Below are 17593 nucleotides of genomic sequence, written 5' to 3'. Positions count from 1 at the left end.
ACAGTTTATGGTAGTAAGATGAACATTCAGTTCACAGGCAACAGATCTGCTGGACAATGCATGACAACTGCATGCTCCCTAAAAAATTCTGGTATTGTGTTGTGTGTCCTTCTATTATGAACAGTCAAACCAAAGCACACCTGTGTAGTAATCATGCTGTTTAATCTCTACGAGCCACACCTGTCAGGTGGATGGACAAGCTTGGAAAAGGAAAGTGTTCACTAATATAGATTTTAACAAATCTGTGCCCAAAGTTCAGGAGAAATAAACCTTTCGTGTGCACAGAAGAAGTCTGAGATTTCTTACTTCAACTGAGAAATAAAAAAACAGGAGTTGAGTGTAGTTTTCTCTGGAACTTTCAGCCACACCTCGAGATCTTTATGAGAAAACAGACATTGCTCTGGTGTCATCATGTGACCAACAGGCTGTTCAAAGAGACTCTGAAGTTGTTAAAATTACTGCCTCAACTTTTACTTAAATTGCAAGATTAAAGGCATATTATGCACCATTTTTTCTTAAAAATAACACAATGCAGACTTGTGACTGTATTTCCTTATATTTCTCATTATTTTGCTGTTCCCGTGATGCTTTACCATGCTAAAAATATCACAACATGTATTGCAATTTTTTAGAAAAGCTGTTCTGAAATCAGGCATTTTAAGCTGCAACAATCCAATAAAAAAAGCCAGTGAAATCCTGGAGGGACTGTTTATATTATGAAACCTTTACATCAATAATGTGAGAGCACAAAACCTCAGGGAAACTTTAAGGGATTCAACATCTGGTTAAAATCCTGGAACCAGAAGGTGAGGCCGTCGTAGCAGCAGATTAATGCAACATGTTCAACAATCACACGTGTGATGTTCAGGTGTCCACGTACTTTCAGGAAAATGCTTCATGTGAAATAACTTCCTCTGAGCTAAAACCAATCAGATCAGTTTTTAATTCTTGGTATAACTCACTGTACTAACATCTTGAAGCAGTACAATTGTTTTCAGTCCCTGATCATCAAACCACATGTAGTTCCCTTTCACCACAATGTGAAAGTCTTCAGTCCTGCAGAATCCTTCAGTCCACAGTGTGCCGACATTTCCAGGAGTTCATATATTATATGGCAAGAAACAGAAAGCAGCGACTCTGTTCTGACATCACAAAGACACATGCAAAAACTTCCCTTTGTCACTTTTAAACCACTAATTATATTTTTGGCAAAGTGAATAAATTAATATTCAATAAATGTCACATCTATCATCAGATTTAATGACCTCTTGGCATTTCTTCTCCTGCATCTGCTCAGAAATGTGAGACGTGCCGTGACTCATGTTTCGACACAGTCTGTCATGTCTGGACCCTGACAGCTGGCAGCAGGAGTGAAGATCATCACTGCTTGTTTTCTTTAAATAACTTCAGACAGATGTGACACGCTCCTCTGATCACAGTTCAGCCGTGAGGACGGCTGAACCGGCAGATCCTGTCTCAATCCTTGGCAGCCGATTTAAATCCTCTGGATCTCAAACAGCCGTATGTCCGTATCGTACCAGATCGGAGGATCTACGTTGCTACGGAGACGAGAATCAGAGAGGGAAAACAAGTCATTGTTAAAACTCAAGCCGTGACAGCCAAAAGCTTTCTCAACACATGTGACCTGCTGGGCCAGTTTGAAAGAAAGAGAGTTTGTTCTTTTACTTTTGTTCTTCTGTGATCATGATTTAGGAAACACAGCAAGTAAAATAAAGAAGTTTGGATTGTTTACCGTAAGTAGATGACCCCCCACATGTAGGTGCGGAACCACATGGCGGTGCCGGCGTTGGCTTGGTACTTCCTGATGAGGATGGGATGAGGGACGGGCAGGAGGCCGACGAGCGTCCCGTGCTGAAGGAACTTCAGGATCTCTGACTCGTCTGTCAAACCCCTGAGGACGACAGCAGCACTTAAACTGACAGATTCAAGCTGCACTGATCAATATTTCTATATTAAAACGGAAAATTCACCACTTTTCATGCCGACACCCAGACTACAGGCAATTTCAGCTTGGATCTTTAACTGCAAACTAGCTATGTTTCCAACATCCCAAAATAAGGCTGCACGATTTGGTAAAAAAGTCATATTGCCATTATTTTGACTGGAATTGCGATATGTGTTACAATTAGTGGAAATTATCAGTTTTGCATGACAATTTTCATGTCCATTAAAAGAAAAAAGTATTAAAATCATGATGATGTGATATTTATTTACGTTTTCTTTCATCTGGAGAACAAGAGGCCAAAGGGCAGTGATTAATTTTTATATTCTCAGCAGCAGGAAAAGCAGATTTCTTTGAATATAAACAGAATAATAAATGTTAACATGAGCAGCAGGAGTCAGCATGACTGAACCAGAAAGGTGAGCAGTGCCACCTTCATTAAGGGGAAAAAGGAAGAAAAAGATGCACAATAAGAAACTGAAAGAAATAAGTCCTCTTTGTTTCAGGATTTAAATGTTGTGTAATTTCTTACTTGTCGATACAAATCTTCTCCACCTGAGGGACCAGAACTTGTAACAGCCGCATGATGGTCTGTAGAGGAAGCTTCGCCTTCCATGACGACACCTGAGACACACAGGTAGTATGAGGGAGGAGGACACAGGAGATATTCATCATCACAAAAACCAGCAGAATAAATACTTCTACTAACCCAGTCTGGAGTAGCGCTCCAGGCTGCTGATGATGAAACACTCGATAATCGACTCCTCGCTGCTTCTGACTCGGCCTGGTAGACCTGACAACAGGATAAAGTCACTTTAACTGCTGAGGGAATGAAAACAAAAAACAGAGTGAGAGCATCACTGATGTGAAATTTACCTCGTGGTCTCTCTCCGAGTTGGACTCTGTGTCGCTGGCTCCAGCTGCAGCGCCGCTGTCTGCAGAGTCTGAATGTGGCACAGCGACCATCGTACCATCCTCGCTCACCTGAGACTTCTCTGTTATCTTATCAATGCCTGAAGGACGCAACAGAATATTTTTTTTATTTGCAGGGGAAAATTATGACTGGAATAAAATCTTCCACCCCTGTAGGTCTGATTTTAGGGGGATCCAGACTCAGTAAACATCAACAGAAACTTCCCAAATCACCCCTGAAACACAGACCACGTCTCTGCTGTCGATTCATATGTTCAGAATATGTTCCAAACTTTTCCAAACAGCTGAGGATCATCCTACGTCACACATCCCCTGTTGTTTTGAACTCTTAGATACACAAAACACCACCAAAAAGAAAACTGGAGATGCAGATTGTTTTTCCAATTATAATCCCAAATTATGGAACAGCCTACCCAAACAGGCAGGCTCTGTTAACATCTTTACACGGCACTTAAAACAACACATTTTTAACTTATCCTTTCATTAGCATGACTCGCTTCCACAGGTAGCTGTTCACTGTCCATTAATGCCTTTTAATCAACCCTGTATGCTTTTTCCAAGGGACATTTTATGACTTAAATGACCTTTAAATGCCTTAACATTTTGATTTGCCATATCTAATTATCGTATTTCCTGTTTTTATTATTTTTTTATAAATATATTAAACATATAAATAAGGATTTAGGATTCGGTACAGTTGTTAGGCACTCGGAGCCGTTTTGCAGGCTGTTGATGTGCAGACATAGAGGCAGATCTGTGCAGGAACGTGTGTTCAATCACACACAACACTTCCTGCTTTGCTTTCAATGACATCATGCTCTCTTTGGCCTGGGTTAGTATTTTACACTGAAAAGATTTCTGGTGGACCTTTAACTGACCTTATACTGAATAAAAAGTTTGAAGTAAAGTGACGGTCAGACTTTCTGGACAATCATCATGAAACACTGATTTCATGCATTACAGATTACATGTATGTAGTGATCGATCTTCATACCTGGAGTGGCCTCTAAACTGGCTTTGAGTGTTCCAGGTTCAGCAGGTACAGCAGGTCTGGAGCCCTCCATGGACTCCGTCTCTACAGAGTTTCTCCTTGAGATCCCAGACTTCTTCTTCCTCTGCAGGGCCTTCTGAATGGACGCCACGTCCGACGGCAGGTTGGCCAGCTGGTGGAAAACATTCCTCTTTCTGATGATGGCGTACACCAGGTTACAGTTACCTGTGAGGGAGATTTAGTCTCTGGTCAATCCTCCGGCTTTGGGATATTTTGACCTGACTTGAGTTCACGTCTACAGTTTGTTCTCACCATCAAACTGATACTGGATGATGTTGTTGAAGACCTCCAGCAGGAAGAAGACCAGGTGGTGGTTCTGAGGGGAGGAGAAGAGGAACCAGGGGGTGGAGAAGGCCTCCAGAAGGTGGAGCAGCTTGTTGGCCGCCACCATGGACAGACTCTTCAAATATGGGGAAACTGTGGAGACACAAAACATCAAGATGTCACAGCAGAATCCCAGAGAGGCCTTAAAACACTCTGCACTTCTCAGATTTAACCACCGGGGGGCAGCATCCCATCAGTGATACTCACTGTTCACTATGATGGTGAGCAGGCAGTCAAACAGAGGCTGCAGGCGCTGGTGTCCGCTGGTGATGATCTTGTGGAAAATCTAAACATGAAAAAGTGCAGAGAATATTCAGAGTGACGCTCTGCTGCTGCATATTTATTCACACAATATCAGAAAATACAACAGAGACAGGAGATGTAAGATATTGGTGGGAATTATCAAAAAAACATCTAAATTCCAATCATTTTTAGGCTTTTTAAGAAAGAATAAAATATACTCTGGTATAAGATGTCACCACAAAGGTATAATCTTCTATTTGGTGTTCATTTTAGGAAAACACAGATTCAGCTTGTCAGTGTCAGGTCAACATGATCAGAGAGTGTCTGAAAGTTCATTTTAATCATACAGTCCCAAATCACAAATTGTGCAAAACAAAAAACCCACATGACACCACATCCTATCCTGAGAGCCTTGATTTGGTTGGGAAAAAAATTCACAAAACAAACTAGAAAAAGTTTTAGAAATGTTTTTGTGTATATGTATTTCCATCAAAAACAACTATCAGAGGCTAATATTTCAATGTTTAGCATATAGCATATAGCATATAACTGTGCTCAAGTTATAGTCTAGCATATTCACAGAAAGAAATGCTAAAGTTAAGGACATATCTTGTTAGCATGCTAACAACCAGATGCATCTATTGTATCCTATATTGCCATATTCTTTTTGATGTTTAGCATGTAACATTTAGCGCATTACTGTGTAAGTTATAGTGCAACATACTCAAATCACAAATTAAAATATTAATGTTTAGAACACAAAATGTATCTTGTTAGCATGCTAACACACTAATAATAGCATATAACCAGCCATACAGTCTTACGCATATTTAAATGTTTGTTTACCATGCCAGCTTTATTTTAGCTTACACATTTTTCTGTTTGCTTTTCTGAAGCTAAAGCTCATGCTAACAACCAGATGCTAATAACTATGCTAATATGTTGATTTTTACCTTATCATACAAATGCTTAATTTAGCTTGTTAGCATTCTAAACACATTAATGTTAGGAAGTTCACAATTATACAGTTTAATGCATGTTATAATGTTAGCCACCAATGTTGGGCAAGTTACTAAAATCTAGTAATTAGTTACAGTTACTTCTCTTAAAAGTAATTGAATTAGTTCACCAATTACTGCATTTAAAAGTAAATAGTTACAAAGGAAAGTTCTGTGTTTCACACAGTTATATCATTTTGGTGAAAACTGATAGAAGTGATCAATACTCCTGACCACCAGAGAGCAGCAAAGACCAGCATTCAAATCTGACCAGTCACAAACATGAAGTAATGCTTATAATATATAAAATACTTTTGTTTTTTTCCACATCTTACCACGATGAGCAGGTCAGCGTGGGTTCCTGAGAAAACAGGGATGTCCATCGGGACACGGAGAGTGAACGGCTTGTTCAGACGGACGCCGAAGTTTCTCTCTCCGCTCAGCAGCAGGACGATGAACACGCCGATGTGCATGAGGCCCACACGGGCTGCAGATGAACACAAACACAAACACCTTTTAATAATAATCCATGCAAGTTACCACTCATCATCTCATGCACACACAAACAGAATTATATTTAATCTTTCCCCCACAAAAAAAACAGGCAGAGGTGACTCACACTGATCTGCTCGGGCATCGTTCAGATTGAAGAGGATGGGAATCAGCATGTCCAACACATCACTGCTCTTCAGCACAAAGAACAGGAATTTCTAAAACACACAAAGTTCAAGTTTGAACTCCTCTGCTCCGTTTTACTCACTCACATTCAGAACTACACAAGCTCCTTTACTTTGAAACAAAGCAGTGTCCAAAATTTTATTTCTGTTTATTTTATTTGACTGAAAATGATGCAAGATGCATAATGTCCTGACATCATGACCTGGTTGCTCAAGATAACCCGCAGCCAACACTATTTTCATTTTTGGGTGAATTAACCCTTTAAGAGGCTAAACCCACTGCAAACGAGCGTAAAAATGTTTTTCTGCCATTTCCATCAACATTTTCTCATGCTTAACGTCAAAATACACGCAAAAATAATCCACTTTTCTGTATCAACTGCAAAAGATCGATCTCCACACCTTGTTGAAGTCGCAGAACTTCCAGAAGAGGATCAGCAGCTCCTGATGGAACTGGATCTTCTTGGTGGAGCGAGGCAGGTACGTCTGGATCAGAGGGTTGTTGAGCAGCCGAGCCAGACCTTTCAGGATGAAGCTCAAGTCCTGATAGACGGAGCAAAAACACACTTTAACATCCTACAGTATCATCCTGTTCAGTGATAAATGGTTTTGTATGTTTCACCTCCTCTCTGTGTATCCTGGACAGGTAATTCACAAACAGGTTATCAGGCCCTGCTGCCTGAAACAAACGCAAGAGAAGGTTTTAAAGTCAGTATCACTATTTTTATCAAAATAAACTCATCAAATTATTCGTCTCCCTCTCACCTCCTGCTCCTCCAGAGCTGAGGGCGACGCAGAGCGGTCCAGGGCGTGCAGGGCGGCGCTGGCGGCCGACCCGGCCTCGTGCTCCAGGGTGACGACGAGGATCTGAAGCGCCTGCTCCACCAGCTGCTCCCGGTGGTCGGAGAACAGCAGGTGGTTGTACGGGATGCCGTAGCCCACGGGGTCGTAGGCACAGACCACGTTGAGCAGGGAGGTGAACAGAGGCAGCGCGTGTCTGGGTGGAGCAGCGAGGGACAGGTGGAGGTCAGTCACACAGGGTGGCCTATCAGAGTTTTCCATGTTCTCAGAGGAGTCAGTGAAGGGCTCTTCAGAGGGGTATTTATGTTCCACAGTGGAGGTTAATGTAAAGCACAATCTTTGCCCTGGGTTTTGCCTCTCAGGTTCAAAACTCATGTCTCATCTATAGAACTAATCATAATGCTTGTTCACAATAACTTCCAGGTAGAAAACCTCCATGTCAAGTACATATAATTTAATGGCATCTTTTTTTCACAACATTATTTCAAAGTGTTTACATTTACATCCATCCACCTTCAACTGTTTATCAGGTCACAGAGGTACAAGTTTCAGCAGGGGTTTCACGGCTACATTAACCGGCTCTGACTCGGGGGATCAAGAGGCGTTCCCAGGCCAGCGTGGAGACGTGCCTGGAGCACCTCCCTAAGGAGGCGACCAGGTGGTATCTTCGGAGACTTTACACGTCTCAGCAACTGAAATCAGCTGCAAGTTTTCTGACTGTTATATGTTGGTGTGACGTCATGATGAGCTCGTCTAAACATAAAGTTTTTTGGGGCTCCTGCAGACACTACTCAGGGTTAAAAAGCTACATTTCTTTTTCCAGTTAGTAAGGAGTCGTGTGTGTGTGTTTGTGTGTTACCTGTTTTCTGTGGAGCAGAAGAAGGAGACCCAGGGATTGAGGTTTTTTCTATCAGATGAAGGAGGAAGGTACATGGCTTCAGAGAAACAGGTGAGGAGCAACTTCAACAACTCGGTCCTGAACAAAAAGGACGGATAAAAAAAAAAAAAAAATCAACACAGTCAAGATCTTCATCAAAATATAAAACATAATGTCTCCATGAATCACAGTATATAATCCCAGAGTTATTCTGTTTAGGAATATTAGTTTGGTTTGTCCTGTTCGAGGATAACTGTGACTGACATTTTGAGTGAGTCAGAAACATCGAGTTACAGGATTTTAAATTCATCATGTTGCTGCAGTGTTCTCTGTAGAAATGATGCAGAATGATCATAAAATAAATTGTTTAAGCTTCATCCAGTTAGGTGACATGAATACATACAATTTAACAAAAATAGAAAACAGTTGGGACGGATCATCAGAGTGATAAAACAAAAAGAAAATCAGTCTCACCTATTAAGGTCGTGGACGTAGTTTAGAGGAGGAGACTGAGCGAAGCCGACCCCGGCCTCCCAGATGTATTCACAGCTGTCTATAGTTCGAATGTCCTCAGCTGTGTCCTGCAGACAACAACAACAATAACAAAAATGCATGTCATGTAGATTAGAAATGTGTGTTGTTGGCGGAAAATGCATCAAAGTTTATTGTTCGTGGTTCAGGAAACAAAATGTAATCTAACAAAAAAAAACACTGTTTCCTGACAGACTGGTTTTTCTGTGGATTATAGTGGCCTCTATAACCTGTGATATTTAACACTCAGTCTAAAGACTGTAATGAACCCACTGTTTCCACTGTGATTCTTTCATTCTGCAGAGCTGAAGCTGAGTGTCCAAGCGGAGCAGTGAGACGGTGTTCACACCCACTTCTACCATGTGATTCAACAAGTGGACTCATCTGAGAGCTCTGCTGACAGTGTGTGTGTGTGTGTGTGTGTGTGTGTGTGTGTGTGTGTCACACCTCAGCACTGATAACTACAGCTTTATGAATAGATCTGACAAGGTGCTGCCATTGTTCCTCACAAGTAAAGTGACAGCAAAGGGCACCGTGCCACAACCCTAAACCACCACACACACACACACACACACACACACACACACACACACACATTCATGGGTGTTCAACCAAACCCAGGAAGCTCTGGTCTGGTGAGACTGGCTTGTGACAGTTTGCATTAATTTTTACAAAAAAAAAGTCTGATGACCTTGTTGCTGCTGTACGTTACGCAGAGAAACAAGAAGAACAGACGTGAGGAGTTAAGACGGGGGTCTGCAACCTTTACGATCAAAAGAGCCATTTTTGACCAAAAAAGCCACGGCTATTAAATCCTCTCTTTTCCCTGAAGGCTCAGAGCTGATGGAGACTCGAGAAGACAAGAAGACAGGTTTTCACTCTTCTTCTGGCCGGCTTCGGTTCAGCGAGTTGATCTGATTGGTTGAAGTTAGCCTGTGTTAGCCCTGACAGACGGTTTGTCCAATCATTCACCAGGGGTTTTCTTGAAAGCACCTGCCCTTTTCCAAACAGTTTCTGTGGACAGCTGCCCACATGGTTCTGTGTAACAAACCATCTGGGCGTGTCGGGTTACATTATATTCGGTTGGCAGAAGGAATTCTGCCAAATATCTGTGTTGTCTTTCTGCATATCTGTAATTTAGAATTTAGGTGAACTGAGCCTTTAACAGACTTTGAGCTCTAAATCTTTTCTGGGAGGTGAAAGCTCAGAAATAAAGCGTTCATCATGATGCTCAGAAACTTCACCTTCAGCTGAGGTGTTTCTGTGTTCATGCTTCACAGGTCAGTGAGGCAGGTGGGAACAAACGACAGCCGCAGGTCATTTTCCACCTTCTGCTGCACAATTACACACACACACACACACACACACACACACACACGCTCGGCTGACTTTAACACGTCCTCGGGGTGACTGTGAGGTGTGAGAGGACTGATCTGATCACGCAGAGGTTAGGACCTACAGGGAGGACATTTTCTCTGCAGCACCACACATGTTTGCTCAGCCTGGTTAAGACGTGTCCACCCTGCTCTCCCGACAGCCCAGTTGACAAACACGGCCACTCCTCCCTCTCTGCGTCTCCTGCAGGGTAACTCATTAACTCGAGCTACTGCCTGAGAAGGTTGTGTGACGGAGATAACAGCGTTAGCTGGTACCGCCGCGGCGCTGAATAACAGAGACCCGCCTCCATGAGCAGAACAGTATCGACACTTAAAGGCAGAAACAAAGTAAACACTGAGTTCAAGAAAGAAGAAAAACAAACTTTTAAAAGGACAAACTCAAAACTGAGGAATACTAATTTGCAGGGGTGGAAGTAACTGATTACAAATTCTGAGTAGATTTTTAAGTCTGTACTTTTACTCGTACTTAAGTGTGCATTGCACACTGTAATCTACTTAGTTACTTTTAAAATGACAAATCAGTACTATTTGAATTAATATTTGAACCGAGCCAATAAAAACCAGGTCATACAGATGAAAAAAAACGAAACGCTGCAGGAGGTACAGGTTTAGAGTGAGGATGTTCATGATTAATCATTAATTGATTGCCGTTTGGAATTTGATCAATTAATAATGTATAAATCGTTTTAATCAATAGTCTAGACACAGCAGTTATTGCACCTCATTTGTTGAATAAGGAAACTTCAATTTAAAATGACAACAAATTAAAAAAAAAACACACACAAAAAATGAAAATGAGAAAAAATAAGAAAAAAACAGGTGCTTTGTAGCTTATAAATTTTTAATGATTAATCAATTAATGCTCCTATTGATAAATCATTAAACATCTGAGTAGTTTTTGACAAGAAGTACTTTGTACTTTTACTTAAGCACTTACTTTAGCATAAACACTGGAGGCGGTGGGGAGCTGCTAGCTTTGTTTACTCTATCCAAACTTAAAAAATACAAAAGAAAAAGTTAATTAATGAGCTTTGAAGGTGTCTGTAGGTTTTTTTTTTTTTTCTCTCTTTGGACAGCGCCTGTCCAACTGTCTCCCCCGTTATCAGTCTAAACCTGACTAGTTAAATTACAAGCTAGGAAGGTGATGATGTTGAGGAGGAGCCTGTGAAAAAATGAAGTGTAAAATGACATGTAATGGTTGACAACGGCGGCTGTCTCTCCTGCTTCCAGTCTTTACGCTCAGCTAGTCGAACCACAGACCAGACTCTGAATTTAAAGCACAGACACTATCGATCGATGTTAATCTCATCTCTCCTCTTCTTGGAAAAAAGCAAATAAACATTTGTCTCAAAATGTTTCTGCTCCTTTAAGTAACATTAGATGTGCAGTGGAAATGTCAGGTCAGTTACCCGAGGCCATGCTTTGGTAAATCTCTTTAATGAAATGCTGAACATTGGCAGGTGTTTGTGTCCAGCTGCACTGTGGGATACTGAGGCTGTGACGTAGAGGGGCGGTGGACTCACCGAGCTGCTCCTCTTGTGGCTCTGAGCGGTGAAATCTGGACAGAAGAGCAGGTCAGAGATGGCCAGCAGCAGAGATTCAGCCAGCGGCCGAGCTTCAGCATCGTCCTCGTCTTCGTCCAGACGCTGCAGGACAAAGAGACGAGTTGTTTGGTTCCAGAAAATGGTGAAAAATGTTGATCGCTTTTTCCCAAAGTCTAAGGTAACATCTTCACGTCTTGTTTTGTCTACAACCCAAAAATATTCAGTTTACTGTCAGAGAACTCAAAATAATTAATGAAATATCAAAATAGTTATTAAACTAAATGTCCTTAAAACATAATACAATCTAATATAGCAGCACCATGAACTGCAGCCAGAAATTAAAATACTGCAGATGAAGAAAATACACACAGTTTGACTGGATTCTTGTCTACAAACAGAGTCAATAACAGACTGAATTCTTCCACCTACAAACAACACATCAGTCTGTTCCAACTTCACTTCACCTCCATCCCACACTTTAATTAAGGGACATTCAATCCCTCCTTAATTCAACCAGTGGCCAGAAGGAGGGGGACACACAATATGGGCAGTGTTTGGACTGTGGGTCCCCTGCCGACCAGGTAACCAGAGAACCAGCTGCCGTCAGGAGGAGGAGGAGGAGGAGGAGGAGGAGAGAGGGGAGTCGAGGGAGGGAGGACGGTGGGGTTTGGTTTGGGACAGTGACCTCGACAGCATCAACAGCAGCAGCTACAGTCTCATCTTACAGAATCAGACACGCCATCACTTCTAACTGGTGTAGATTATTATGACCGGGGGCCTCAAAGGGCCTCAAATCGTCTGATGTCTGCAGACCTGAAAGACTGTGGACGGATTCAAGTCCACAGATTGTCTGCAGGAGGACTGGATTCCTGTGTCTGCTGCTTCACACACAACAACACAACAGAGAGTACTGCAGGTCGTCTCAGGCTGCAGAGGTTTACACATCTACTTCTGAGAAAGAGTTCTTGATTTCCTTCGTTTGAATCTCTCCTGTCTAAATCAACCAATAAATAAAATGCAAAGATGCTAAATTAAAGTTGGTTTTTCAGTCGCCAGTTGACTCAAATCACAAGTTCAGGTTTTCTGCTGCAGACTTCTGCCAATTAAAATTTAAAGGCACCCTGTGAAGCTTTCTTGTAAAGTGTTACTCACCAACAACAGAGAGAGAGAGTTGCTGAAGGTACTTTCATAACTGACCGTAAGCGAGGATGACGGGAGCATCTTGTGGATGTGTAGCGTTACTGTCTGAGGACGTGCACAACCGACGATCCAAATGGACGCAGGATATGTGAGACAGTGTGTAAACACAGTTAAAAGTAAGTACATCTCCGCCCTTAGCTGTTGGCCTGGTAGCTCAGTTAGCAGCGTTTGCCCCTGCAAAGGCCGTGTCTCCCCCTTTTCTGTCATATCTTCGGCTGTCCAATCATTAAAGACATACCCCCCCCCCCAAAAAAAAAACAACTAATAATAATTTTAAAAAATGTCAAATGTCAAATACCCCAGTTAGTCAAGATAATCCCCACACCATTTCTGTGATCTTATACCTTTGCGGGTTTTTTAGTTCATTAGGTGAACTTTTCCTTTAATGTGTGGAAAATAAAGTGGTTTTTTTTTCCCTTTTTTGGCTTAAGGCTAATGTCAACATGGCTCTGTAATTAGCCACTGTTTTCACATTAAACTGAAAGTTACTGTCAGTAAAAGACTTCCTGTCAATTAAAGAATTAAAACAGTCAGAGGCTTTCAGGTCTTACAGTAAGAACAATTCATTTTAAATCATTACACACACACCTGGTTTGTAATTTAACTTGTAAAAGCAGGGGATACTGCTTACTGAATGCATTCCTTTCCTGTTACTGTACAGCCCACACACACACACACACACACGCACGCACACACACACACACACACACACACAGCATCAGTCTTTCACCAGCTTCAGTGTAAAATCATTAATGAACTTTACATCTTCTACTGTGGCCTCTGATGCAGTTTACAGCCTGAAGATTTCTCAGTGATCTCTGCAGACAGACTGAGAGTCAAACAGGAAATGACACACTGTGAGGACGACCCTCCTGTGTGATGAGAGTCGTACCCCCGCTCTGCCGGCTCCCGGCACGGTGGACCAGAAGAAGCCCCTCCAGTCGGCGTCCTCGAAGATGTAGGGCAGGATGCGGGTGAGCAGGCGGGTGCAGTTCAGGACAATCTGACACTCTTTCTCTGAGGGGCAGCCGGAGTCTGCGCCCTGGACCAGCCTCTCCACCGCCTGAGGAAGAAACACAGGAAGAAAACCGTAAGGACTGTGATGATGCATTCATGTTTTTTTCAAACAGTCCACACATACAGAATAACTCTATGGAAACAGGTAGTCTGGTCATGTTTACTCATGTACTGTGGGTCATATGGAGCATCATTCCCAAACACTGGGTTGTGACCCACAGGTGGGTCACAGGAGCTTTAATTTGGGTCCCCAAATAAACAAAAACATTATGGAAGAAATTCTACAAAATTTAAGATGGGCTAAAATGTCCTGCACTGTTAGACAGAAAACTCAAATTCAAATTCAAAGATTACTCACAGATTAATTAATTGGTTTTCTACATTTTCTGATATTTTATGGACCAAACAACTATTGATTAGTGGAAAAATGATCGCCAGATTTATCACAAGTTGGAAAATAGGTCCAATGACACATCAATAACAATTCTGAATTTCAGTAAGATACAGAAAAAACATTTTTTCTATAAAACCTGTTCCTATAATGATAAATCTGATCCCATGTCTTCTTGTCTCTTTGTCTCTTCTGTTAAAAACTTATTTTCAGCCGCGTCTCCTTCATTCAAATAACCTCTGACCTTTACAAACACTGATGTGTGCAACTTTTAAAGTGTGGGAACAACAAACAGCAGCATTCCTCCGACTGACTGTAACCAGGAGAGACCGCAGCCGAGGGTGGAGAGTAACTAAGTACATTTACTCAACTGCTGTGCTTAAATACTGTTTAAATACAGGTATTTTTACCTTGTGGCATGGTATTTTTTACCTTGAAGCAGAGTATTTTTAACTTATATCAGCTTATTTTTAACTTGTAGCAGAGCAGTAGAGTATTCTTACCTTGTAGCAGAGGGTTGCCAGGTTGGACGGAGACTCCTCTCTGACAGCTCTGATCTCTGCGGCCGGCACCAGAGCGAAGACGTCCTGGACGGTGGTGGACGAGTCGGCCCAGAACTGATCCCAGAAGACATCGTCTGTGGCCTCAACAGGCTGCAGGAAAAGACACACACGCACACACACACACACACACACACACACACACACACACACACACACACACACCAACACACACACAAACACCCCAACACACCACAACAGCCTCATCACTGACCTCTGACCTCTGAACAAACACCCACTGTTCATATATTATTCATCACACAGCTGCTAAATATAAACAAATGTAAACAGGATGTAATATTATTCTCTAAATCAATCATTAGTTACAGACAAATCCTGCAGCCATCAGCTGTTGTTTTTGTTTTATCTTCACATCTGATTGGAAACTTCTTAAAGTAAGTTTGAATAATGTAAGTGAGGCTGCAGGTAACATTTATCGTCATTATCAATTAATCTGCTGATTATTTTGTTCATTAGCTGATGATTTGTTTGGTAAATAAGTTGAAAACCAAATATACTCAGTTTACTAAACTGTAAGACAAGAGAGGATGAACATTTTCATACTTAAACGATAAAACCATCAAATGTTTGTCATTATGGCTTAAATATCTTCAATAAATCCTTTAACACAATTACTGCAGATTAATTCTCTGTCAGTGTTAATCAACTTCAGATCAATCTCTGACAGATATTTAAAACATTAATGGTTCAACATTGTGAACATGCAAGACACTAAAAACCAACATCAGTGCAGCAACTAATCATACTCTTCATTATCAATCAATCAGACAGTTGTTTTCTTGATTAACTAATAGATCAGTTTGACTTAAAACGTCACAAATAGTGAAAAAATGTCCATGACAAGGCCTACTTCCCAAAGGGACGTCTTTAAATGTCCTAAAATGTCCAAAAAACAAAAGATATTCAGATATTAGATGAATTTTTGTTTGAAAATTGACACAAAGGAATTAGAAAATAGTCGCAGGATCACTGTCTGTCAATACACTAATCTAATAATTGACTAATTGTTGCAACTGTAACCACACACGGTGCGTTCAAGTCCTCTGTAGCGTATCGAGTTAGTTCCACCTTAAATGCACCTGCCAGGGAAACACGTCTGCTGTCTGCTAGAAAACTAATTAAATTCAACATTTCTCAAGTCATATGTTAAATATTCGAGACAATTTCACTAAATAAACAAGAAATTGGCTTAAGTCAAATAATCTAATGGCAAAAATGAGCGTTTGCAGTCACTTCAGCAGCTCAAATATTGAAATAAATAGGAATATTTTAGGACATATGTTTGTATTTTGTCTGTAAATCATCGATATAAACTGTCTGCGGTGTTTTTCTGTTTTTTCTCTGTGATCTGAGCTGCAGTTCAGGCTACCATCTGGCACTCTTTACTTTATCTCTCCACAGACTGAATGTAAACCACAGACGCGATGATGGTTTTCTGTTTTAAATGTTGTGTTTAATGATCATAAACCGACCTGTGTTTTGGTTGTCAGTTGAATAACCGCCTTCCTGAAATGAAGTTTGCTGTCAGCGTTTCCCATTTCTGTGTCACAAACCACCTGCTGCCTGTTCGGATCCGTGTTAAACTCTGCGAGGAAGAGGAGGAGGAGGATAATCTCTTCATCTCATCCACCGCTGACTGACGCTCCGCGCTCTGAGGCCTTCAGGAGCGGCTCGGGAAACACAGCTTCAAAAGAATACGTGTCAAAACCAGCTGCTGCTGTTGCTTTTTAAAGTTTGTAACTGCGGTAATTCTTATGACGGAGTATTAGAGACACATTAAGGATGTTTTTTGTTTGCTTGTTTGTTTGTTTGTTTTCGAGAATTAAAGTCACAAGAGTCTAAGAGTAAGGAGGAATGCCAGGAATAAGAAAAATAAATAAAAGGAGAAAGTTGAATTAGCTTGTCAAAAATAAAATCAACACGGTATATTTCAACTTTATTATCATTATCATTTTTTAGTGCATCATTGAAGCAAATTGGATTTTAAAAAAAAGTCTGTATTTTTATGTGACGTGTACATTTAAAATTTTTGTACCACTTGATTTTAATCTTAATTTATATCCATCCACATCATATACACACGTAAACAAACAAAAGCACGTCACTTTTGACAATTGTCACCACAGATTATGATAATTATAAACTTTATTTATTTACTTCACTTATGTTGTTTACAAAGCAATTTACATGAAAAAAAATAAAACAATTATGCAATCAAATACAATAAAAAATAAAGTAGAGAGAATAAAAGAAAAAAGATTCAGTTGAGTTAACTAAAATGTAAGGCAAGAAATGAACTGGGAAAATAAAACTTTAAAATATTAATAAAAGGCTGTTTTTGACACGGTGATTTAAATGGTGTTACTTCTCCTTCAACAAGGACTTACAATCATGTTACATATCGTTTTTATGTTACACACAATCAGTTTTTGTTTCTGTCTGTTGAAGTGTTTTAACTCCGACGGCACGTAAAGGTAGCACAAACCAAGCAGGATCCAAACTTGAGGACTTCCGGGATCCTAATGTACATATTTGCTCTCATTCACGTTTTTCATTGGATAACAGTGCCTTCATTTACAATAAAAGACAAAGACTCGGATGCAGGTCTGAAGACTGAAAACACTCAGATCTTCATCTCCATCATCATCTTCGTCCTCATCATCATCACCTGGATCATCATGTGACCTCATCATAACTACACGTAGATCTAGTTAATGGGAGTTCTTGTATATATGTGTGTGTGTGTGTTTGTTTGTTTGTTTGTTTACTCATTTACACAGACAGACAGTGGATGGACCCCTTCAGGTACAATCAGGGTAAAAGAGCTCTGATGTTAACAGACCAACAGTGACATCCAGTGAATTTACTGCACACTGTTGTCTGACTTTATTACAGAAACACACCAGTTTAGCTGCTATAACTGCAGCAATCAGTGTTTTACAATATACTTTATAAATACGTCTTTAATTATTTAATTATTTTTAATTTAAGTTAAAATATGTTATATTTAGTAAGGTTTCAAAGCAAAAATAAAGATTGTTCAATAAAAAAAGTATATGTCCAAA

General features: G+C 40.7%; 1 protein-coding gene across 1 annotated transcript; it reads right to left on the bottom strand.

Annotated features, from left to right (window-relative positions):
• Positions 1-920: 920 nt before the first annotated feature.
• hid1b (HID1 domain containing b) lies at positions 921-16137 on the bottom strand. Its single transcript, XM_084740877.1, has 19 exons — positions 16001-16137; positions 14451-14600; positions 13432-13602; positions 11319-11441; positions 8342-8448; positions 7850-7966; positions 6955-7186; positions 6812-6868; positions 6592-6732; positions 6132-6222; positions 5848-5999; positions 4479-4557; positions 4200-4364; positions 3891-4112; positions 2840-2976; positions 2673-2756; positions 2496-2587; positions 1754-1912; positions 921-1559 (listed from the first exon to the last, which is right to left on the bottom strand). Exons 1-19 carry the CDS (start codon positions 16064-16066, stop codon positions 1496-1498), a joined length of 2409 nt encoding a protein of 802 aa, XP_084597003.1. The 5' UTR covers positions 16067-16137; the 3' UTR covers positions 921-1495.
• Positions 16138-17593: the final 1456 nt, after the last annotated feature.

The sequence above is a fragment of the Lutjanus erythropterus genome, chromosome 17 (genome assembly GCF_056507025.1).
Source record: "Lutjanus erythropterus isolate fLutEry1 chromosome 17, fLutEry1.hap2, whole genome shotgun sequence".
In the NCBI taxonomy this organism is placed as follows: domain Eukaryota; kingdom Metazoa; phylum Chordata; class Actinopteri; order Lutjaniformes; family Lutjanidae; genus Lutjanus; species Lutjanus erythropterus.
Note: the sequence above shows the minus strand (reverse complement) of the source record. Positions and strands in the feature narration are given on the sequence as shown.